We start from the raw sequence: 25402 nt of genomic DNA, 5'->3' as shown, positions 1-25402 counted from the left end.
TTCAGGCAACCCATTTTCAGCGGGTGCAAAGCAGGTGGGGTCTCTCTTGGAGATGGATTTACAGGAAGGGGGGTGGGGACGGGGGGCATGAGGAGGTCCTGTTGACTTCAGGCCCCACGCTACTAACAGAACGTGTCAGAAACGAGCGAGGGTGTGTGTTGGACCTCACACAGCTGGGTGGGGGGGGGGAGCATGCAAATGAGGTCTACAGCTATCCCTGCTCCAATCCACCCCCACCTGTCAAAACAAAATGCCTAATCCAAAGATCCTGTTAACAGATCTATGCCTTGAACGAGCAAGCGGAAAGCACACCCACCACCTCGGGCTCAAGCGATTCTCCACGACCCTCCCCCTCAGTTAAGGTGACCAGTGTCGTGCCCCCCACCCCCATCACTAACCGTAGCTCCACACGTCGCTCTGGTGCGTGTAGGTCCGGTGCAGGATCGACTCCAGCGCCATCCACTTGATCGGCACCTGTGGGGAGAAAGCAGGAGCTCGAGTTGGCGTTCTTCCAACATGCCTGCCTCCGCGACCTACAGCGCGGGAGATCCGGAACACAGCAGATCCCTGCGTCTATTAAACACATGCAAGCGGGCCGGGTCATGCCCGTTTCTGCCAAACACTCTACCCCCCCCTCCCCCCCGCATTTTGCTTAGACCAGACATTTACACAATGTGCAGACGAGCTACAGTTAACTCGTGTCATGCCGCTGCACAGTTTCAAACAGAGGCAGCCAGTGTCATGAGAAGAGCTTTTATATGAAGTGGGGGGTGGGTCAGTTTGACCAGAGCCTCACCCAACAGCTATGCACCCAAATCACAAACACATGTTCGCGAAAATTTTTATTTTTTTTTGCATGGCAGACATGGGCGGTTGAGGGCATGGGTTCGAATCCCACTTCTCCCCTGTGTAGCGAACGTGCTCGCTCTTTGCGTGAGCGTGAGTTTCCTCCCACAATCTACAAATTGGCGAACTGGTCCTGAAATCAACATAGTGGCTGGGTGTGTGGACCGCCAAGCCATCTAGGGTACTTTCTGGGGCAGGATTCCGGTTGGCCGTGACCCTATACCGGATACACGGCTGGAAGGTGGACAGATGTGCCGCACGGAGCATTTCCAGAACGCTGACCTTGCCACTGCCACCGTCGGCGTGGTACTCCTTCTCGTCGGTGCTCAGGAGCTTGGCCAGGCCGAAGTCCGTGATCTTGACGTGCTGGGGGGTCTTGACCAGCACGTTCCGGGCGGCCAGGTCTCGGTGCACCAGGTGACGTTCTTCCAGGTAGCTCATCCCCTGTAAGCGAAGGGAGGCACTCAATCCCTCGCTCTCGCAAACGCAAATCGGGGGATCGACGCGCTGCACGACGGCATCATTCATATCAGAGGCCGGTTTGACAGTCTGGGGATACTTTGGGGGTCTTGGCCAACCAACAGAAACCGAATACAAAAAACAATGAGTGACAGAATGTGTTCTTGTTCTACCAGACAAAGTTATGAAAACAACTTACAGAAATATTTACAAATATAATGGCAGTAGTGAGTGACACTGAAGGATACTTAACTGCGGTTTTAAAGGTTGTGAACCATTTAGAGACATTAACAGTTAATACATTAGTAAAGTCAATACATTAATACAACCTTAGTAATACAATATAAAGCAAAATATATATTAAAAAAAAAAAAGATGAGCAATAAAATTCTGATTTGTCAGTAGCAGGGAAATCGAGGCGACCCATTCATACATTCATTTAACAGCAAAGAATGTAGCCAGAGTCATTTTAGCAAATTAGTGACGGCATTAACAGAAAACCACAAAAAAAAGCTATTAAAACGAGGACAGGCCAGGGGGACAGATAAACAGATGAGTGTGCATGGAATTGATTTCACAGTGAAACAATGAGCTAGTGTCCATGTGCAACACAGTAGGGAACAGGGACTGTGCACTGTGCCAAAAAATCATGGCAACACCACGACTAGACGGAGGTGAGGGCGCGCAAGATCATCTCCGAGCGAGAAAAGGCATCATCCGGAGAATTACAAAGGGCCAGAATCTCGCAAAACACCCTCCTGTATAATTTATGGGATTCAGAGTGGCTGAATCACTCATGTACACAAAATAACAGCCTTCCGTCCTTAAGGACGTGGCAAAGACTGCAATCGAAGTCTTTGGGTTTGGGAGGGGGAAAAAATGATGGGGGTACGTGTGAACGATCTCTCCTAGGCCAGCGGCACAGACGCTGCTGCAAATTTGATCGAAAACATTGCTGAGAAAGTTCCAGAGTTGCCCCCCCATTGTAAATTTTCAGGCCACACCTAACACCCAACAAACCACAACATCCGGCTCCACGGCTAAATAACAAGGCTGCTGTATTTATGCGGAGCAAGGGTCACAGCAGTCTGGAAGGCAGGGTTCACCAAAAATCCCCTGGATTCAGAACTAGGTGGCGCTAAATGAATTTCATTAAAAAAAAAAAAAAAAAGTATTCTTGGAAAAACGACAGAATGAGACGTTCTTGGGAACCTGACTCAGCGGAGACCTTGACTGCAGTGATCAAAAGCTCTCCCCTCCACACAGTTGTTCATCCGGCTATAAACTTCAAGCTTTCCGCAAACCACCTCGGGGGGGGGGGGGGGGGAGAAGAAGGTGGCCTGCTGGCGTGGACTATCTCCAGCAGCGGCGGGGGCTGGCGGATGCGGCAAGATCCTCCCACTCACCTTGGCGATCTGCACACACCAGTTGAGCAGGCACTGGGAGCCCACGTTGTCCTTATTCTCCCTCACGTAGTCCAGCAGGCAGCCGTACGGCATCAGCTGGGTGACCAGCTGCACGATGGAGGTCAGGCAGATGCCCAGGAGTCGGCACACGTGGGGGTGGTCCACGCTGGCCATCACGTAAGCCTCCTGCACCATTCACAGCGCGAGTTAGGCTGGGGTATTATTACAGTAACACGTTACACCATGGTATTTCAGCTGCACCGAAGAATTGTGTTTGATCGTTTTGTAGCAGAACCCCCTCCCCCGGTAAATTTTATCACCAAGACTTCATAATACTAGTGTTGCTTGGCAAATACCATCAGAATAGTGTATACCACGGTAAAATGTCTGGACGGTATGAAAAGGCCAACCGAGAGCCTACATCAGCCTCTCCTACTGCACGGGGTGTCCCTCTTGCCCCCCCCCCCCCCCCCCCACGCTCCCCAGCTGGCCTCTAGATGTTTAGACTCCGTTGCCGACTTTCCTTAAACACCCGCATTTGTTCCCGAGGCCTTTGCGCGAGACCCATCTCCATGCGGCCGCTGCCTGTAGAGCACGCTGTTTATACCTCCTGTTTACACCTCCCCGGAGAAAATTCACAACTGTGCGCAAACGCCGTTCAGACACGCCCCCCCACCCCACCCCACCCCGGCCTGAGAACATTCTGTCCGACAGAGAGCTGTGGATCGTCAAGCGCCGATCCCACCCACTTTCTTTGGATACTATGCTTTCGACCACGGATGCAGTCGCCCTTACAAGGATGTGTCCGTTCCCCCACATGTCCTCGTCTGTCCGTTTCTCTTAGGAAAGGGGTGTGATTTAATCTTTCGTCTTGATTGGTCAACACCAGCATTCAGTGACCTATTCGTCAAAGCATGTCTTTTTTTTGGACATGTACATTTACATTCCTTATCCTCTTTGTGGGACATTCGGATATTGCCCCCTCTCGGACGCCATGTGTGCCCCGGAGCATGCGGTCGACGAACTCTGAAAACTAACAGATCCCATTTGGTGTCCTGGAGGCAAGATTTCAAGATACAAATATGCGGTTAAACCTAAATGTGGGGGTTTGTACTTATGGGAAAATAGCTTCACAGACAGGAAACGCTGGCCGGGCTGCTTCTACCTTTATACCCTAACCAGATGCTGTGTTCTGGTAATTTAAGAGGGCCTACGCCACTGCCGATGTTAAGGTACTCTGGAAAAACACGAGATACCCTAATTGACAAATCACATAGCCAGATGTCGCTGATGATTCACTGAACCCTGCACTGGCCAGTCGCCTCTTAGATCGCTGGCTCTTTCTCTTTCGTTTTAAAGCTATTTTGATTAGTACAATTCTTTTTAACCAATAATCAGAATGCGAGCATTGGGACGATTTTCTGTGAGGCCGTATAGAAACAGAAACCATGCATTTTCATGCTTGTTTACTCTGGATCCGTTTCCAAACTTCACAGACTTGTGCGAGTCCTATCAGTGGTTTGGAAAAATAAATAAATTAATTAAAAAAAAATCGCCCCCTCCCCCCGCCCTGGCCTATCAGCCTTTTAGCCTATCAGGAATCAGGTTAATAAGACAGTAGCCAGTTCCCGCTCCGTCCATTTGGCTGCTGGCTGCCGGCCCCCTGCCACCCAATGAGGGGGCAGCCTCACTTACATCCAGGATCTCCTTGTTGGCTTTGGGAGAAGTGGCTTCCCTCAGAACCTTGATGGCCACTGGGATCTTGACATTTTCACCCTCGGGGACCCACAGACCCTGCAGGATAAGACAAGCCATGGAACCACAACAGGCCATATCTGACCACAGGCCCAAAAGCACAGATATCTCAGCTCCGGTCCCTGATAGCTACAGAGGCCGTCCTGAGACTTATCTGTACATAAACACAGTAACAGTAAAGCTCAAGCTGAGATAGCAAACTAGGCAGAACTGCAAACCAGGTTCTTCTGTAGCAGTATTTGCTCCACATACAAATCAGCACTAGCGCTGATGTTAGCATGTTCCGCACAGTGACCTTCACCCCTGTGAGAGCTGCCAGGAACCCGGCTACCTTGTAGACCGTGCCGAAGGCTCCGGAGCCCAGGACCTTGATCTTCTTGAACTCGGTCTCCTTCAGGATGCGGAGCAGCGCTTGGTTGGGCGCCTCCCCGCTTGGGGTCAGGGGTTCCACCAGCTGTGGGAGGCAGCAGAGACCATACCCTTGAAGGTGCAGTCACACTAGCGTGAAAAAATATTATCTGACCCGTGAATTTGCGTAGTTCATAAGTTTTTATCTGGAGAAAAACTGCATGGCAGACAGAGAGCATTCCAGAAAGCATATTACAGTGCGTTTCACGACATCGCTCATGAGCGTGCGTCACACCTAGCCAATCTAGGCTGGAAGGCTAATATTACAATATGCATTTATTCCACTGTGAGCTATTAATTTCACTAATACTGACTGGTGAGGTATAAGAAGGAAGATGAGTAGTTTTCAAATGCATAAAGGCAAACTTTATGTGACTTATTCCTTATCAACATCACCAAGGTGCATCATTTACTTTTTCCCCAAATAAAACCTGTTAGGGTCCATCAAATGCCGTCAAATTGGGTGCACATATAGACTAGAAGTTTGGAAATCACGTATTTAAAATCTGACCAAATCCACCATGTGGTGTTTGAGATATTTACATTTCGTCCTCCTAACCACCAGCAGTGAGCAGGGAGAAATGTTCTGGGTTCGAGAACAGGGTTGGCGGGGGGGGTTGAATCCCCGATTGAGGAAACACTGAGGATATGGACACCCAAAAGGTAAAGACCACCCTCCCGGTCGCCTCGCCTCTTTCTCCTGCAGCAGTCTGCGCAGTGTCCTCTTCCTCTTGATGCGCTGTCTGCGCAGCAGCACGAAGATGGCGAGGGCGACGATGACGAAGGCCAGCAGGCCGCCCACCACGCCGGCCGCGATGGAGGACACATGGGAGCTGCGGGGAGGCACTTTCCATTAATGTCGGTCCCCCCCAGTGGGCTGGGGACACTTGCCCCTCCTTTCTACTTGCATCAAGATGCTTCTTTTAGGATCTCATCCTGCTCTTCTTACTCACATTATCAGATGGCAGCCTTCCAATCCAGACCCGCTACATCTGCATAGAGAAGAAAACGGGGGGGGGGGGGGGGGGTGGGGGGTTTAATCCCTCCAGAGCAGACACATCCATGCAGGACGTAGGGTCCTTGCAGTGAATAAGGGCTGCTGGGACTCACCCCTGCGTACAGTTGATGTGACACGGCTGGCACTCTCTGTACTCATCAGGGTACTTCCAGATGAATGTGTCCCCCTCCCCTGGGATGCCGTGGGGGCAGCGGTGGACACAGTGGGGGCCATCTTTGTAATTGGCACATGCCATGCACGCGTTGGGACCCTGCGGAGCAGCACGGCAGTGTTGAGAGGAAGCCCTCTGCGTCTGTAATCTGAGGCACTGTGATCGGCACGTTCAGACTGGCAGGCTAGACTAATCACACACAGACCACACGTTCCTATTAGACCGAGGCTTGAGTAATCGAACAGAGAACGTACAATTCTGTTAGACTGCGATGGTGCAAACCAGCATCATAGGAAGGAGTAACATACGTCAATAAGAAATTAAATATGACATCAGATCGTGGACCGAAATGCACGAGCGACCTTCATATCCCACTAAAGGTGAGCGTGGAACCTGATGAAGATCGATATAGCACAGGATACGTACAGGGCCCTTGCAAGTCAGTCCAGCCTCCTGGGGGGCACACTCTGGGTCACACTCCAGGCAGGTACTATTGTCCACATACTCCCGTGGCATGCTGGAGTGTGGACAAAGAAGGGGAAAAAATGGATGCAGTTGCAACTGACAGACTGCTGGGGGCGCTATTCCTGTATAACAAGGCTACGTGTGCCCACCACCAAACATTATTATCCTGGCAGGCAAGCTCCCATTGGCAGGGGATGCCACTAATCCTATTTAGGGAGACTCCGCTCTGCTCACAAGCTAGAGACCTCAATCACCAGCAGTGAGCAGGGAAAAAGGTTCTGGGTTCGAGGACACAGAACAGGTTGGGGGGGGGGGGGGGTGTTAATTCCCAATTAAGGGAACATTGAGGAGTTGGACCTCAAACACAGAAATAGCCCGCGGGCCGGAGCTGGCTGTGGGGGCATCATAGTGACACAGTAGGCGTGGCCGCCAAGTTAAATGGTACATGATGGTTAAGGTTAAGGACATAGATGCAGGATCCATGTGCTGTGGGTGGGGGTCTCCTCTTACCCGTCCCGCAGATTGCAGGCCTCCACGCAGTGGCCTGCTCGGGAAAAGTACAGGCAGGAGAAGCACATGGAGGGCCCCAGGCCCCAGCAGCCGTCCGCCGCACACATGGGGTCGCAGGTTTTATTCTGCAGTGCTGCACGGAGACACCAGAGGGAGCCACACAAGGCCCAGCTAAAGTGAGAAACTCTGTCCTAAGCATCCCTAACCAAAATGAATACAATCCAAGGGATTTCAATGCAATTCCAATCGCCCAAGCCCATCGGCTGACATATATGCTCCATAAATAAAGTAATACAGCAAGCAGAGATCCGCCAAATGGATGCATGCTTGTTGAGGACTTTGTGGGCTCATACAGCATTCATGCACTAACCCAAGACCAACAGACTGCGCCCTCTGGGGTTGGGAATGCGGTATAACAGCAGACAAAGAAAAAGAAAATAGACTTACCACAATTAACAGGGTCCTGGTTATCCTCTACCCGGGCATTTTGCTTTTGGGACTTGAACAGTTTGCTCCAGGAGAGATTGTCGGTGTAGCACAGATTGGGGTTTTTCTGGATGACAATGTCGCCATCGCTGATCTCCCTCAGGGAGCGGAGGCCCAGGTGACTGATGGGAGTGTTGGCGACAGCAAAGCTCACGGTGCCCCTGGGATCGGAGACTCGGTGAGTGTTACGGCTCTGCCTGTCTACTGATAATTACACTATGAAGAGACTCGGGCTCCTTATAACCAAAGTTACCTTCTTTTTAACCTGGGATAGTGACCAAAATGACCTTAAACCAGTGGTTCTTAAACTCGGTCCTCGGGCCCCACTGCCCTGCTTGTTTTCCTGCTATTCCTGCCCCACACACAAGTCCCAGCTGTCTTTCGGCTTCTGATTGACTGAACACACCTGATCCAGGTAATCAGCAGTGTGTAGGGCAGGGACAGATGGAAGACAAGCAGAGCAGTGGGGCCCGAGGGCCGAGTTTGAGAACCACTGCCTTAAACGAATGACTGACATCTCAGGGACCCAGATTATCAACATCCTCCACTCACGCCTACCCCCGAGACGCCTGGCCCCCGAGCTTACTGCTGCTTGGTCCTTCCCCGGATGATCTCCAGGTTCTCAAAAGGGCTGAGGGAGGGCATCGTGTTGGGCCAGTGCTGGATCACCAGGAAGCCTGGAGAGGGGCAAGCCAGACCGATTTCTCCACCACCGAAACATGGCTGTTTGATGATTATATGCGAAAGCAAAATACAGGAGACACCCAACAATTATCTTTAGTTCTTGCACTGCCTTGCGTGGCCAGCTGCTGCAGCAGCTCCCGCGTGTTTGTTTAGTTTTTCTTTGCACTGTGTGTACTGTCCGTTTGGTACTATATGTTTGTTTGTTTGTTCTTGCCGAGTACGGTCACCCATTGACAGCTTCATTCCTTGGAATGTGTTATACAAGGCCTGGACTGCATGTAGTGCAGTACTGGAACATTCTTCAAGAAGGAAAACCTCTAGCCCTTTTAAGAGCGTTTTTCCACTGCACTTTGAGAAAGTACCAGAGGTACGGTTCTTCGAGGTGCTGGTTTTCCACTGGCTTCAAAACTGGTACCACCACCGGTGGGGTATTTTGTACTGAATTTGAAAAATGGCTGCAGTATATTATAGGGCTTGGTGATGTGCGATATTAACACCAACATCACATGTTATGCACATACAATTCTTACATCGCTAGTCAACTATATTAAAATACGTTTTTTTTCTTGCTTTTAATTCGGTACGGATATTACAGCGCAGGTGATTAAAGTTTTGCGAAAATATTTTTACTCTGTTAAATTTAGCAAGTGCAATTTTACTTATTATTCCTTTTGTAAAATACCTATATGTTTGAAAATCAGTTCAAATACGCATCTCCGCTGCTTTTGCATGAGCGCTGCATGCGTTCTCCAAGAATCATTTTCATTCGTGCCATCTAAATCACTGTTTGCAGTTGCAAACAAAATTTTTATAAATTCCCCAATATTTAGTACAATAAAATCACATCGCTATACACATGTTGCATATCCAACAAAATACTTTGTCTTGTCATGCCATCCTGATCTTTTTGTTGTACATGTTCTTATACCCAAATTGCTTTTTTCTTCTTCCTTTGCTAATCATTTTCTGATTTCGTCCCCGATTTCAAAGCAGAGTTTGTATTGTGTTTCACCGGCCGGCTATTTACATATCCAAGAGTTTCCACTCCCACCCCAAAGTACCAAAGAAGTACCACAGCTGGTTTGGCACTTTCGGTACTGGAACTTTTGGTACTGGTACTTGAGCAGAAGTCATTGGAAAAGTGAAAGTACTGCAAGTACTGTACCAAAAGTATCATACTTGATGCGGTGGAAAAGAACCCAAAGAGTTCAAGGGGAAAATCTTCACACTCTGAGCTCCAGAACTTTCCGTAAACGTTTAAGAATGTGTACATCTGGTGGTTGCAGGTAGTGTGTGTGGTCCAGCGGGTTAGGGCTCTGTGCCTGTGAGCGGAAGGTTGTTGGGTCGAATCCCATTCTCAGAATAGTGACATGCGGGAAGGGTGTGGCTCACCAGGTTAGAATGCTGTGATTGGAAGGTCACAGGTTTAAATCTCAGGGTTGGCAGTGATTCCACTATTAAGCCCTTGAGGACCCAGAACCCCCAATAGCTCCAGAAACAGGCTGCCCCTGATTTCCCTAAATATATGTTGCTTTGGATAACAGCATCTGCTAAATAGATGTCGCTGTGACTGGGGAAGCCAAAAAACAGCATTTGACTTTATCCTGGCGCTCATGAACGGACTCTTGAATTAGTTTAGCAGAGTGTATGGGGGCATCACCATCTTGGAATACAGGAACGCCATGAACATGTTACTTTTTCCCCGTTCGGGGTTTACTGCCTTTCAGCGTTTTCCTTGGACATGAACAGAAATCGGCATCCACCCAAACATGACTCAGCTTTGCAGCTGTGTCTGTAATCGCGATTTAGTCACTTCAGAGTTAAAATCCTTTCTTCGTGGCTGTTTCCGTTATTTTGTTCACCCTCTATGAAACAGAAGTGGCTGGATTTGGTTGAGAAGACAGGCTCGCTGTCTTAAACAAGCCACCCGCATCTTGTCCGTTATGCAGAGTACAATGAAGAGCATATTTACCAGTAATTTCCTTCAGAGTCTTGAAGATCTCCAACTTATTTGCATCCATCTTTGGTGTGTTGGTGAATGTGTCCCTAAAACAAATCCATTTATAAAGCTCTTAGAAACACAGCTCACACTCATGCAATTGGCACCCTGCAGCTCGTCCCATGAATAATGGCTGGGTATTTCACTAGAGCTGTTCAGGACAACTTAAGAGAAACGGCCTAATAACACCTCTGCCGGGGCTTGAAGCAGCAACCTATAGCCAGTATGCTACCTACGACACTTAGCCCAGTTAGATTTATGTTGATCAATACTGTGGCGGGATACCGATCGCGTCTTTTAAGAGCAAGAAAGCGAAGAGGGAAACATGGTAAGAAGATAGTGAACGTGTTCACACCCATGTTAAGGTGCTGTCTGCCCCTGGGTAACTCGCACCCCTTGTGTGCCCCAGAGCGGAACTGACCCCCTGAAGGTGGTGATGATGATGGAGACGTCCCCGTTGATCTTGGTGCAGTTCTCGAAGGAGTCGATGTTGGAGGCGTTGATGGAGAGGACCCCGGCGAGCGGGCCCATGCCAAGCCCGTTGCAGACTGCGAACACAGGATGGAGAGGGTGAGTCTGCCGTTGGGTGGGGTGGAGGGTCTCTGGCCCCACCATGAAGACCACCCTACCTTTAGGACACGGGCCCTCGCACTTCTTGCACTTGCGCATGCCGTTCTCATCCACCTCGTGCGTATCAGTGCTGCAGGTGCGAACACAGGCGCCGTGGTCCGTCACGACATAGTTATCTGGTGGGGGGGGAGGCGGAGCAAAGCTCTCGTCAAACTCAAAAATACAGCACATCCTTGTCTTCTGGGGCTCTCCTGCAACTGAAAAGCATGCAACGCAGAGTCCTGTTCGGATCGTCCAAAGTGATCTCGTTAAATGATTTCAGTTTCTCCGAGAGATAAAAGCAAACATAGTTTCACTGCAGTTTCCCCCCACAAAGTAGGAGAAGTAGCACCGGCAAGGGACAGTAGATTATTATCTAGGATCAACTCAGGCTCATTTTGCAGTTTAACTTTAACCCTGAACGAGGGAGTAACGGCAGACTTCACTCCCACATCCCGTCAGCCTGGATTGAACCCAGCGCGCACGTGGGTGGTTCTGCGTCAAGTGGCCCGGCCGTAATGGAAGGGCCGCCCTGCAGGGGGCGCTCATGGCACAGGCTTTAGACAGCACATGCAGGGCACTAATAGTAGTATGTAAATACAGCCTGAAGAATATTAAGTAATTTATTTATTTATTTTTAATAGTGAAAGAATATGAGTAAGCTTTAAGACACAGTGTCTCATTTGCATGGGGCCCCCTGTTGGCCACAAACAGTCACTACAATAGGGTAAGCAGAGGTCCCTGAAGTAACTCTCCGAGCAACAACAAACCCGCCTCTGCACACATAAAGAGTATTCCAGAGATTGTTTGGCGGGACCACTGGGGTTATAAACCGGAAAGACTCACGTGGGCAGTTCTTGACGCAGGTGGCCCCGAAGCTGTACTTTCCGTTGGGGTTGGCGTCCAGCTGGTGGCTGTTGGGATTGTACAACATCAGCGGGGGCAGGTGTCCTTGCAGGTGCCCTCATCCTGGAAGGCTCGGCACGCCTGAGCCGCGGGCACGACGAGAAGGAAAGGAGAAAGAGAAATATGAGGGGTCAAAGGTCAGAGAGCAGGAAAAGCACCACAGATGGACGAGCTGAGACGGCAGCCCACCAGGGACTCTCAGTGAGCGCACAAAGAATCATTGGATTATTAGCATCTATGCAATACTCGGAAAATGGCTGGTTTTTGATGTTTGATTTGCACGGAGTGTAGAGCAGACCCCCTGCTTATTCAGAACGCCATTGTTGTGGGGGGGGGGCTAATCAGACTTGCCGGGGTGCTCCCTTACCAAGCAGTCAGTGGACTTGGGTCCCGTGCAGCCGCTGGCGCAATACTCGTTGCAGCAGTCGCTGGGCTTGGGGCCCCTGCATCTCCCGGAGCACTGCTCGGCGCAGATGAGGCGGGTCACTGCAGGTGGGGGGCAGAGCACAGCGGCCTGAACCACGGCGCCGGGGGGAGGGGGGCACATGCCGGCACATGCTAGCCCTGCTCAAGCACATTTCACCGGGCTAACATGTGGTACAGCCAGGTTTCCCCCTTGTTCAGTGACACATTCCTCTGTTACCGGGTACCTCTGTCACCAAGCTGAGACGCTTCAAGCGCTCATACTTACAAGTTTGACAATTTTCCTTGCCCTGGGCCCAACAGGAGCCATTGAGGCACGAGGAATCACACTTTCCACCTGCATTATGCCAAAAAAAAGAAGTTGAACTACTTGTTATAATGTCCAATCACTCAAACTGTATGTATTCGATGTTCTCCGTCTTGATGAAATGCCCTACAGCGGCTAAGTGACTGACTGAGTGATCCATCACTGCACTTCAACTCTCTATAAATATTTAACACCACATGTCAGGACTCCTATATATCTAGTAACTTTCAACATCTTTTAACATCTTTCTGCAATAATTACAGTTCTGTAAAGATCATACTGGCCCATAGGTTCTTCTAGATGTCTTTGAAATAAATACTATGAATATTATCTTTGTGATTAGAAATCACTTTGAAGGCTTTTCTTCATTTTTTAAATATTTTACTTTTACTGCTATTGTATTGCTATTTCTTGCCTTTATTGGACCAAAACTAAAATGAACTTTTTATGAACATAATACCTTTTGATCACAATCCCTCAATCACTACATAACCCAATGACATGGATATATGTAGAATTATAATATAGTAAATAGTAGCTGATGTATTTTACAATGAATCTGTTATGGCAGGCGAGGACATCGTACGCACAGTTAGCCTGGCTGGCCTTCGGAAGCTCCATGACTGGGTTGCTGTTCTTATCCACGATGTCGTACCACTTGATGGTCTCCACGTTGCACATCAGATGGTTGGTGTTGAACCTCACCCCTCCTTTCAGGATTTCTGCGAGGGGGAGTCACGAAGCATGAAATCGGATCGCTTTTGTGGGAACGTTCGGAAAGATTAAATCGATATTTTATTGATGGAGATGAGGGACTATTCAGCCTGGTATTTCCCCCTCCATCAGTGGCCAGTGAAGAGGATTCTTTATAGCACTACAGAGAATTAAGAGCTTAAGGAACTGAGACCAAAGAAAGCCAACATCCCACAAGAGCTGTGGGCCAAATTTTGACCGTCTATCATTTTATATCTTGTACTAGCATGGGAACCCTTCATTGGTTGATGATCCTTAATACTTGGATCTAATACAATGTTGACAAAGTTAAACTCATTATGATTTTGGAAGAGCGTTACGGAAACCCACCTGTGAGGCTTCTCAGCGACAGATGAACGACCCCCCTAGTGATGTTCAAGTTCTTGGAGGTAACGTTCTTGTCGTAGTTGGACAGGACGGCCAGTGCGTAATTGTTCTCATAGAGGGTATGGCCCCGGATGATGCGCAGGTTCTCCAGGGGGATGACGGTCACCTTGTTGAGGGCGATCAGCACGTAGCCGCCCACTTCCTGGATGCTCTGCAGAAAGAGGACGAGAGGGAGCGCTGCATCAGTCCCATGTGGTTGTAACTTCAATCACGGAGGCTTCTCTGAACGATTCAATGATATGAGGGAGGGGGCTACCTTGAGGAAGGACAAGTCATGGTGCTCCTCGGTGTGGGTGATCTCCAGGTTCTCCAGCACCACCGTGCAGTTGCTGTAGATCCTTAGCATGTTCCGGTAGTGGTCCTCAGCCGTACCCAGCAGAGTGAGCTTATTGCTCGTGCCCTGGCACACTGTAGTGGACAAAACGACATTTTTAAAAAGGTCAGCGATCGTCTCGTTTGTATTTCCTACAGGCCAGGCGAGAACAGAATCATGGCAATTTTACGACAGCCGTCATTCACTGGAGGGCAGGGCTTTGCCCAGAGAGACTGACCGGTATGTCAAAGACAGCTCAGCTCGACTGGTTTATTTGGAGGGGTCTTTCACTCCCCCCTACCCCAACAGAAACAATCGCCCCCTCAGTCACGGTGAGTCAGACACGGTTTTCCCACGTTCGCTCCATCTTTTGCCCCGGTAACCGCCGTCACTGTGGAAACACCCGACACGGAGTCTTACGGGGCGAGGAGGGGGGCCCTGATTTTCCACCGCAGGCTACAGTGAAAACATATAATTAGCCGGGAAAATAAGGTTAAAACGGAAAGAAAACCCCAGAGTACGGGAACTGGTGTGGAAATCGGCCGATGGAGAGCAGATAGGGACGGCAGCAGCCGAGCGTAACGCACACGGGCAGCCAACAGGCTCTGCACCGGGAAGCCATGTGACGGCTACACGTCGCAGGTCACGGCTCCCGTTCCGCCGCCGGGAGCCTGGTCTGAGGTCACTATAAAAGGTGGGACAGACAGTGGGCGGGGCCACATTTTTCAGGGTTTGCAAAGGTTGACACTTGGGAAAACAAACTTTCAACTCAGTGAGAAGAGTGTGCAAAAACATGGACTCTTGTGTGCGGCCATCTTGGCAGGGGCCCTGTGGAATTCTGGGATACAGCGATGTTGGAGGGCTCTCAAACCCAAGCACAGGGCTTGACATTTTCTGAGGGGCGTCCAGAATTTCTAGCTACGCCCCCTGCTGGTATTACACCACAGCCAGCACCCACTTCCTGCGGCCGTCCCAGTGAAAACTCCAGGGGCCGTAAATCAGCCACCTTATGACTGACTTCAGGCGAAGCTGATAACTCAGACCTTTGGACCTGCTCTTATCTCCAGTCACATGACTGATCTGGCGCACTCAGGCAGGCAGACCCTCCGTCAATGTTAATGAAATTAACGATCATTAGATTCATGCACGTGTGTGTGTAGATGGACAAACTTGGTTGCTCAGCGAAATGGTGCGCTCACGTCATTAATATGCACACGGTCATATTGAGGATATCATAATCCTCAGGGGCCTGCCGGAACCCGCAAAGCCAACATTGCTTAACCATGAGTGCGCCCAGGTGTTGCGAAGAGGCTGTGAGAGAGTGAGAAGCCCCCCCCCCCACCAGGGCCTCAGCCGGTCGGATGGGTTCTGATAGGTTGGAGGGGGAGGGTAAGAATATCCAGCTGGAAGGTACCTGATGCAGTTCTTTTCTCCACTAGGGCTCCACTAGGGCTGGTACTTTTGGGTTTAGGGCTACAGCCAAGGTCCATGCAGCCCCCACACTCTGCCCCTGGGTTTCCAACTTAATAACAAAAAAATCCCACATGGCGACAGAAGCGCTTCACTCCCCCCAACACTGTTACAGAGCCGCTTCCGTGGCGATGATTAGTCTGCATTCCTCGGCACGCCTGGACGGACCAGCAAAATGAAAGCTGCATACTGTCCAAACCCCAGTATTAAACAAACACACACACACACACAGAAATCCTGAGCAAATATCACCGGGCACCAAACGCACCGGGCACCAAACGCACGTTCTGCAGGGCGGCGTGCTTTTAGTCGAGGTCCAGTGTCACGACGCGCTGAACAGTTTCTGGTGAACAACCTGCACAGGACAACTCATTCGAGGCCTGAGATGCCGATAAAACAGGGCGTGTGTGTGGGAGTGCAGCTACGCGCCTTCGGATTAATCTGCTACAGCGTAATGGGCAACTCGGTGAAGGACGGGGAGAATGTGTCTGCACTAAGAAAAGTTACGAAGTGAAAGTCCTTAGCAACCTGTTACACGGGGCCACCAAAAATCACATAAATGGAAAATCTGCATAAACTGGAAAAATGGAAAATCTGCCCAACATAGAGTTAAAGAGTGCAAGTAAAAAAAAAAATGCTTAAAAACAAAGTATAACCAGTCACAAAGGGTACTTGTTTTTTTTAATCTGTATGTCCCTTCAAGGCTGGGCAGATGCAGGCAGGATCTTATTAGACGGGGTGGCAGGCATCACAAGACTTAAAACTACGTCAATCAGAGGGTGCTGTTTAATACCCTGACATCTGACGCGGCACATAAACTCCCCAAAGCATCGCTCAACATCCCCCCCCCCCGCCCCCCCCCCCGCCCCTTGGCACACGTACAAAGCAGTCACATCAGCATAGCGAGCCTCATTCCCTTTACGAGTGCTTGGAGCAATAACATGAATTGCACTGTGAGTAAATAAAACAGAAGAGGAATCACGCAGGGCACCTGCACGTCAGGGCCAATGCAGGGGGACATCACAATAACCTAAAACTAATTATAAACAAGACAGACGACATTATCGTGCCGTGTTTTACACAGAAACTATGAGTCTAAAGGAAACTGTTTATTCTGCTCAATCTGCTGCTCCGGCAATCCTGCATTTGCGAGACATGAGTGTGCCCAGGCCTGACACCTAATATGCTCAGTTTCGCCATCGCCCCCTACAGGGAGGCAGGGCAAGGACATGTCACCAGCCGTTGTGTTTACCGAGATGTTAAGCAGAGATGTTTAAAACAAAAAAAAGCCTTGGTCAAGTGGAATATGGAGAATTTCAATAAGCTGTCATTAATATTCAGGAAACAGGGTAGGAAAATGTCTAGAAGGGAAAACGTGGTCAAATTACTCTTCGAAACATTGCTTTTACTACCCCTGCCAAAAACTGCCACAGATTTTCCTTGGGGGGAGCTTGTGGTTTCCTGGACAACCACATCAAACGGTGTTCACGGATATCCTACACGGCACGCTCACACCCCCACTTGACCCGTCCCCTTTCGTTTGATGGTAAATATCAATGCTGTGCTGTATTCGCGCCACACGGGGCTGAGCAAACGCAATAAGCGCACGCTGCCGATTCCGCGCCAAATTACCCGCCCGAATCGGTGCTCGGCGAACGACGCGGCTCCGTGAGCCGACCCCAGGCTGCTCCTCCTCCGCTCACGGGCACTGTGGAGCTGCAAGGAATAGGGCCCGGCTGTGAGGACGCTTAAACCACCAGGAGGGCCTTATGAAACCCACCTTTACGTCCCGAGACATAAAGCTTACGCATTACCAATTACCTCATGAGGACTTCTTAGGCTTGGTTACGTAAGCTTTGATAGAGTAACAATTGCCAGTGTCCATTTCTGTGGAGATGAGGCCATATTGCCACATACACAACGTAGACTGCTTGATATTTTGATTGGACAAAAAAAAAAACTGACCACCAAACATATGCAAATAAGGAATGTACAGACTGTGCAAGGCCCTGAGCTACAGCAGCTACAGAAATAGAACACCTATAATAATAATTATATTTGTTTAAATTTACCATAATTTTATACTATGTTTGACTATTTTGAGGAGCAGTACTGAAACACGAGCTTCCACACCATTCACACTAAACTGTAAAAAGCACCGTGGGTGGCTCAGCATGTCAGGGATAAGATCTCCCAGTCTGAAAGGTTGTGGGTTTGAGCCCCATAACTGAGAGAATAAGTGCCTCGCTGTAGGGTTTTAGAGAAAGACCCCTAACCTCTACTCTGTCAAAAACAGCGGCTGACACCAGCTTTCTGACCACAAGCTGTTCTCACTCGTACGTCGCTTGGGACAGAAGCGTCTGCTAAATCAATTAATCTAAATGCGCGATTAGAATAGATGAAGTCCACGCCAAAACCGCAGCTTAACAGTAAGCCGGTCCTGCAGCATCAGAACTCGAGGTCTGTTCCGCTCTATTACCATAATGGCACCGTGTTCGCATGCCATGGTGAACCCCTGCTGTCTCAGTTCATTACCGACACACTGCTCATTTCTGGGCTTGGTGAAGCCGGCCGGGACTAGGAGCTCATCCTACCAGTGCTGACCAGAAATCCCTTCCCCCCGGCAAGTCCAGAGAGCAGACACTGAAGGCTCAGGAAGTCTCCTTATCAGCGGGCTTGAAGGTCAACCAACAGCTCACCGAAAGGCCAACACTTCGACTGAACCCTTAAGAGGCCTCTCCGCAGACACCCTCAAATCAGAGCCTGCTTCTCCTGATACGATGTCAGGATTAGCCATCACCTGCAGGATTAAACAAGGGAACATACAGGGATCACACCAGGTGGGATGATTTACAGGCAGCTCGTGCCCAGAACAGTCCCCACACTGTGTAAAACCGCTTCATCATTCAGGTAACGAATAATCCAGCGGACGTAAACAGAACCTTTGAACCGGCCAACCCTCGACGAGGAACCCGACACCTACTGTAACTTAGACCCGCGGCCCAGTGCGCGTTAATCTTCAGCAGTCGAGCCACTAATTACGCTCTCAGGGCTCTGGAGAGGCTCCGGTAGTCGAGCAGAGGTTTGGCTATGAGATCCCCCCCCCTCCCCCCCTCCCCCCAGTCCCTCCCAACTGCGGGGGTGGGCCAGTGCGGACTTGTATCTCTGTGTAGCGCCATTCTGAGATCCAGCTCACGCAAGCCCGTGCCGCATCGGAGGAAGAACTACATCAAAGGCAACGGAAATCTGGAAAGATGTGCAAAATGTGAGTGGGACTGGAATGTCAAAGTGGTGCGGTCTCCCCCGACCCACCCGGCACAAGGCACCTGTATGATTCACTGCAATTACGGGGGGATCCAACTAATCGGTTAATCATAACTGACAGAGATTCGAGTTGGAGAGCACAGGCTTCGTCATCCCTGCTCACAGCAGGAGCCGTGCAGACTGGCAGTACCACCATGCAGATCTGACGAACCTGGGACGCACAGAGCGCGGCTTGCAGAGTGTGGGGCAATGCCCCCCCCCCACCCCATGTGACGCAAGTTGCCGTGACAGTGGAAACACCTGCAAGCCCTGCAGCCTGCAGCAAAGGATTGGCAGCGTAGGACCAGGGAGTCAGGATGAGATCGTCGTGTTCTCAGTGTGGGTGGAGACGCCGCACTGCGAGGTGTTGTAATCGCACTTTAGCGCCTGGGGGGGGGGGGGGGGTAAATACTTTTTCCTCTATAGTTCTTACATTTGCAACCTTATTTTGTGAGGGACATAAAATCCAAAATCCATCAAAAAGCATGACTGGCAGCATTGCTTAGCAGGCCATGCATGTCCTAACACGATCAAGACCTCCACAAGGTTTGTGAATGGGGCTCCCACGACTCAGCAAATTAATAAAATAAAATAAAATTAAAAAAAAAACACTCACGCATTAGTAATCAGTTACTGTAAATTTTTAAAAAATGAAAGAAAAAAAAAGGGGCGAAAATGATTACACAAGAAACTCAAGCACACATATTAGTTATAGTACCAGGCGGAACCATCTGTGATTCAGTCTTAATTGCTACAGCACGCCCTGCTACAAAGAACGCCGCTATTTCAAAAAGTCAACCAATCTGGACGGCCCCTTCATAGCCCGCCCCACACAGCACGTGGCGCCTCCCGGTGGAGACAGAAAGCCGTTGCGTGGCAGCACAGCGCGCACCCCATCTCGCTGCTATTCCTTACGCATGAAGCACAACCCAATTACTGCCCGGCCAGAAGCATCTCATGGCTTAATTGAAGGTCCTGGTGCTGCTAGATGGACCGGCATTCCTGGCGATTCTTCTCGATTCCCCGCGGCCCTGGGTGGGTGATCGGGCGCTGATCCTTCCTCCACTTAAACATCTACAACTAAAAGCCACTAATTTTAGAGACAAAAAAATAGCTTTGATTTACCGAGATGTCGTATGACCCTTATTTTCACTGCCTGGGAAAAGGTGCTCTCAAACGGAGCTGCTTATCAGCATATCTAGGGAATGTATCTGATTTCTCAGGTAAAAGTCAGGCACTAACACATACTACTTGCTATTCCACTTTCGTTCGAGAGCCTTCGTCTACTCTGGGCTCATGTTACCTCATTCCCCCCCTGTCACCACAGACTGAACAAACCACAGTCTGATACTTCCAATAGCCACTTCCTGTTTCGGAATGCCAGTCCTCAAAAATGTGTCAGGAAGTATTCCCACAGCTTCAGGCAGGGATCCAGATCGGGGGGGGGGGGGGGGAGGCAGGCCGAGGGAAAAAGAATGCAACATGACCTGGAGGAGGAAGGGACATGGGCCCCACCCGCAGCCACTCCTCAGAACCTACATTATTTTCATTGTTTTCACCCAGCAGGGCGGGGGGGGGTCTTGGATGCACATACATAGAACAGTTCAGTTCAGGTTTATCCTACTAAAGGGGGTGTATGCTGGGGCAGGGTCATACTGACCTCAGCTGGAAGCTTATTGGAGCTTACTGGCCCCAGTGCGCCCTCCTCCACCAATCATTCACCAAGTCAAAACACATCATTGAGTAATGATACGGTTGGTCCCTCATATGCCCCCAAACCAAACAAAATACTTGGAATCTTCCCACGACTCAGCGAGTATAAAACCGGAACGTCCTGGGATCCTGGAACGACTTCCAGCCCAGACCTGGAGGTGCGGCTCAGGTCTCCATGTCATCCAAGCGTCCAGCATAGAGAGCAGAAGCACGAGCTGCACGTGCTGCAGATCCCGCCCTCCACCACACGCCCCCACCAAAGCACACGACAATCACAGATACCCATCACAGCGCGAGGCTCAGCCCCCAAAGCAGCGGCCCCACCCAGAACAGGAAGTTCCTGTACGGGGGGGGGGGGGGTACTGCATGCGCGGATCTTGCTGGCAGCCAGTCGCCCAGGGACCATTCCGATGCCAGTGGCCCAATGCTGATAGGATACCATTAACTTCCTTTTTTATGTTGGAGGGGGGGGGGGGGGGTCATCAATGCCTTATTCATCGCTCCTGCGCAAACAAGCACCCAGAAACGGATGGCGGGCCGGCTACTTGGAGGGATCACACGCCCCCCCCCCCCGCCAACGTGGATGAGGGTGGCTGCACTACGCACCTCAGGAGGGATGCAGTGGAAGGGCACGGATTTGGGTATGGGGGGGTAGGGACTCGGTGGGGGTGTGCCATGAGTGTTTGGGGGGGTTTGGTCCCTACCGATGCCCTTGAAGTGGCGTCTTTTCTGATTCCCTCACCTGCTCCTCCCGTTGTTGGCATGATAATAATCCCCCCCCCTCCAAAATCCACCCACCCAGAATAAGCAGTATGGAAAGACGAGGGGGGAGGGGGGGGGGTTACATGGACTATTTGTAAGCAGAGTGACCGGTTCTTGCCCGAACCACTAGTTTTATATCACCCACCCCCCCCAAAGGAACTTACTAATTGGGGAGACGCCCTAGTATCCGTACAAGTGGTCCCCGTTTTCCGCACCCCCTCTTCATAACTGTCCATCTCCGATACGAGTAAACAGAGGAGCTACAAATGTCACAGAAGTGTTAGGGGAACGAGAAACAAAATGACTGCACATCTGTCCGGGCCGCCCTGCTCAGCTGCTTGTCGATGATGCCTTCCTGGAAATCCCGCCGGCTCGGGGGGGGGGGGGGTGGAGGAGGGAGCCGACCGGCCAGCGAGGCCAGGTGCCGAGTGGGGGGAGCCAGCAGTGCATCGTGGGACGCCCGTCCTCCAGCTGCACTTCTTGAGATGACAGGCTGTTTGCAGTCTCTGTGTTTACAGTGGTGAGCTGGTCACGCTCTGTAAAAGCAGTGGTTCAGCTGGCATGCCCCGCCCACTGCCCCGCCCACTGCCCCTTCCATCTTCTAGAGCTTTGCCATTTCCTGAGCTCATAATCTCTGTAGCTGGCACTGAGACAGGGGCTTCCACAGCTCGTGGCCAAATGGGGCTATTTCACTGGGGGGGGCTCTCATGTATTGTCACACGAGGCACAATAGCCAAACACCCGCCCTCTCCCCATCCCCCCACCAGCTGACCACACAAAGGGAGGCGTGCACCATGAGGCTGTGATGTTTCACTTTTCCTTAAAACAGACCCACACCCAAAAGAAATAAAACCTCCTACAGATGCTGCTGGATCAAGAACCAGCATCCGACTCGAACCTTCGCACTGCGGAGTCACTACAGCGTTTGGTGACCCCAAAAAGCCACCCGTATTAAAAAGGAAAACCATTTTCCATTTTTAATGTAGCGGATCTTCTGCCATACATTTTCATCTCCTTCACAGCATTAATTCTCCAAATCACATTTGCGGCGGGAAGGTCAAAGGAGGAAAAGCCCCCCGATTGTTCAGCTGGAAAAAATACCGTTTTATTTAATCGGATGTGTTAGGATCAGGACTCCTCTTTGGTGTTTAAAAAGGCCATAGAGATTATTCTCACGGAATGCCTCTGTTCAGGGCACCAGAGCTACCCCACAATCACTCAGCTCTTGAAAGTATCCAGGCGAAATGGCTTGAAGAAGCAAAATGAACGCAGTTGGGTCACGCTGGATGAGCTGGCAATTAACCACCCCTCGGCTTGCACACTCCCCCACCCTACCCCAAAATTCACTGCCCTGCCTCCTTCTCAGAGGATCCCCGGGCACAGCTGAGTCAGCTCTCCTCCTGGATGGTGCTGCAGGTCACGCCACGTCAGGCCAGCTATTGGGGAGCAGCGGCATGTCCTATAAAAGGCACCCAGACAAATCGCTCACGTGTTTGTGTAGGAGTGCGGTCATAGATAATATCGGTAATAAAGAGGTAAACTCCAGGCCCGAACAGCCATAAGTCTGCCTCCGGGCAGGATCTCCTGCGCAAGAAGGGGCCTGGCTGTGAGGTAAGGATGGTAACGGCACGGTACCGCTGACTGGAAAGCACTGGCCCACGGCCCAAACCACTGGCACTTTCATGTGGAATTCGGGTCCTCCTTTCCTCCAAGGGCCACACCTCCATGCGGAATGATCCGCCGGCGAGGCGAGACCTCGGGTTCGGAGATTCCTCGGGCGGCGCTCGCCAAGCTGCTCTTTATCATCCCGGTGGACCCCCCCCCCCCCCCCCCATCCGCCCCCCACAAAAGAAATGCCTCCCACACACGTTTCCATCCCCTCCCACAGGAAGCAACATGAACATGAGTTTAACTAATATGGCAGCCCCCAGTGGTGATGGTTGGGGGGGGGGGGGGATTACATAACCCCCCCACAATGGTTTTGGGTGAGGGGAGCAGGGCACCCACACATTTCACATGCAGGCACAACACCCCCAAAGCTGCCCCCTGTAGGATGTGTCTTATTACCCCAAAGCTGCTACTCGCACACACACTGGATGAATTAGGCAGCCCCCACCCGGCCAAAAGGGGTGGGGGCAAGGAAATAAAAACAAAAAGATTTTTTTCTGGGATGCCTTTGAACGAATCCGGCTGTAACACGACAGAAGACTGGGGCCTACCCATTCACAACGATATTTCACATGCTAGGATTTACTGGCCTGGAACGGCACTCAGCTGTTCATGGGGGAGGGACAAATAACGCAGAACTTAGTTCCGGTCCCCTGCCCCCACCGGAGTGCTCAGAAAAGCGGCCCCCGCCCTCACAGAAGGGTTAAAGTAGGCGGAGTATCTGTGACTCAACACGGCAGAATTCCCAGAATTCCATTTTGCCTGTGCCAAGTGGGTGAGTGTTATTCCCCAGACGCGCCGCGAACGTCCAAAGTAAACAGCAGATATATGAAGGTAGGCTCTTCCTCGGATTGAGGGAAGCGTGATTTATGTTTTTAAAAGCGAGCCGGAAATTGTTTATTATTCATGTCATTATGAATACAGCGAAGCCTCGGCTCGTGGCCCCGAGGTCCGGAGACAGAGGTGGGCCATTACGCCGCCTTTGGCTGTGCAGGCTCTCTGGTCACAAACCCCCCACCCCAAACTCAGGAGCAGTGCAAACCAGCTGCAGGGTGTAATCTGCCTCCCATCACTCATTCAAGGCGTAGGGAGGCCGAGGAGGGGGGTGGGCATGTGCCACTGGAGGGCAGTGTGCAGAGTCTCACCCCCCCTCCATTTGCATGTCGGAAGTGCTGGGGTGACGAATGGGCTGATCTCACGGCAGACAACACAGCCCGTGGCGGTTTTCAATAGACATTTAGTGAGAGGAAAATGTGACTTCATACTCTCCGCCCATCCAAGAATTTAGAAAAGGTCGTCATAAAAACACCTTAAAACACCCCCCCCCCTCATTGTAGCACTCTGAACACCACTGTTGTGGGTCAGCCAGGACTGAGGGGGGCAGCGTGGACAAAGCAGAACCCACTAAAGATGATGCAAGGCGGCAAAAGGTCAAGACTATTTTCTTACATGCTGATGGAACAGAGGCAGGACAGGAGTCAGACATGGCCTGCTTTTTCTGTGTTTATAAGCGTTTACACATTTCCGTATACAAGCTGGCTGGCAAACATCCATCTGCTCAGACATCTGAGGAGCTCATGAGAACAAAACTCCTGACTCTTAATGAGCGTGCAAAGAGGTTAGGGCAGATTCCTTCCTTTTCATCTGAAAGTCAAAAATGACAGGCAGTTAAAATGACTGACAGGTTTCTCTTTGACCTGTCAATCTTCGGATATATGAAGCGACGTCTTCCGCCGGAATCCTTCAGGTCGCCACGGTTACAGAATCAGACAGAAAGTCGTTAACAATGGACGAGTCTGAATTCCCAGAAATGTCAGCAATATGATGCCGGGTTCCCATCCATCAGCAAGGCACGACCACAGGGTGCGTCACACAGGGAGGCGTGCGAGTCTGGGGACCCGCGTCCCCCTGTAGATTTGCATCCCCATGATGCACCTGGGTGAGGTCTGAGCACAGCAGAATGCTGAAAGGGGAGCGGAAATGGGGCAGATGTCCGGGAGAGAGGCTCCCTGGACCTCTGACGCGAAAGCCCTCCAGCTGCTGAGCGCCGGCGGCCAGCCAAGAGCCGTCAGGAGAAACGCTAAAGAGAGACGGCTGTCGTTCCATGACACCATTCTTGCAAAATCTCCATTCCAGAAGCGAGTGTTATGCAACACATTCTGTCCATTCTAGGAGGACGAACAAACAGCTCTAATCACCGCTTGTCCACACAAACACGGCGCATGGTTGGGTTCCTGCGGTCTCCCATGTGCATAGCCGTGCAACGCTAACACACGAGTGCAAGCGACACGCAGCCCCTCCCTGGTGGCCGCGACGGATGCCCCTGGCGACCTCGTGTGTCGCTACCCCCTGCCTTGCAAGAACACACTGTATCCCACACGAGGCCCCAGCCCGCAAACCGGCACGGAGTCTGGACGACCCCGAGCTGAAATTGGAGGGAAAACAGGCAAGGAGGGGAATGGGGGATTAGTGAGCGGGGGGGTCAGCGAAGCAGACAGCGTAAACGCTTGACTCAGCATTTCCAGGAAACCACATGGGCTTTCAGGCTGACTGGCATTCCCGGGCCGATCGGCTCCGACGCCGTCCTCGGCCTCCCATGTC

General features: G+C 51.0%; 1 protein-coding gene across 1 annotated transcript in view; it reads right to left on the bottom strand.

Moving 5' to 3' along the window:
- egfra (epidermal growth factor receptor a (erythroblastic leukemia viral (v-erb-b) oncogene homolog, avian)) overlaps positions 1-25402 on the bottom strand; it is a 54244-nt gene that overhangs the window by 7409 nt on the left and 21433 nt on the right. The window contains 22 exon segments of the mRNA XM_049011845.1: positions 399-476; positions 1137-1290; positions 2712-2897; positions 4407-4505; positions 4798-4920; positions 5566-5707; positions 5828-5866; positions 5985-6142; positions 6470-6560; positions 7019-7151; positions 7466-7665; positions 8091-8181; positions 10161-10234; positions 10609-10735; positions 10817-10933; positions 11643-11738; positions 11741-11783; positions 12070-12188; positions 12394-12462; positions 13023-13154; positions 13516-13723; positions 13829-13980. Of these exon segments, the coding sequence (XP_048867802.1) occupies positions 399-476; positions 1137-1290; positions 2712-2897; positions 4407-4505; positions 4798-4920; positions 5566-5707; positions 5828-5866; positions 5985-6142; positions 6470-6560; positions 7019-7151; positions 7466-7665; positions 8091-8181; positions 10161-10234; positions 10609-10735; positions 10817-10933; positions 11643-11738; positions 11741-11783; positions 12070-12188; positions 12394-12462; positions 13023-13154; positions 13516-13723; positions 13829-13980 (2631 nt within the window).

Source organism: Brienomyrus brachyistius, chromosome 4 (assembly GCF_023856365.1).
Source record: "Brienomyrus brachyistius isolate T26 chromosome 4, BBRACH_0.4, whole genome shotgun sequence".
NCBI classification, from domain to species: domain Eukaryota; kingdom Metazoa; phylum Chordata; class Actinopteri; order Osteoglossiformes; family Mormyridae; genus Brienomyrus; species Brienomyrus brachyistius.
The sequence above is the reverse complement of the archived record's forward strand: the minus strand, read 5'-3'. Positions and strand labels throughout refer to the sequence as shown.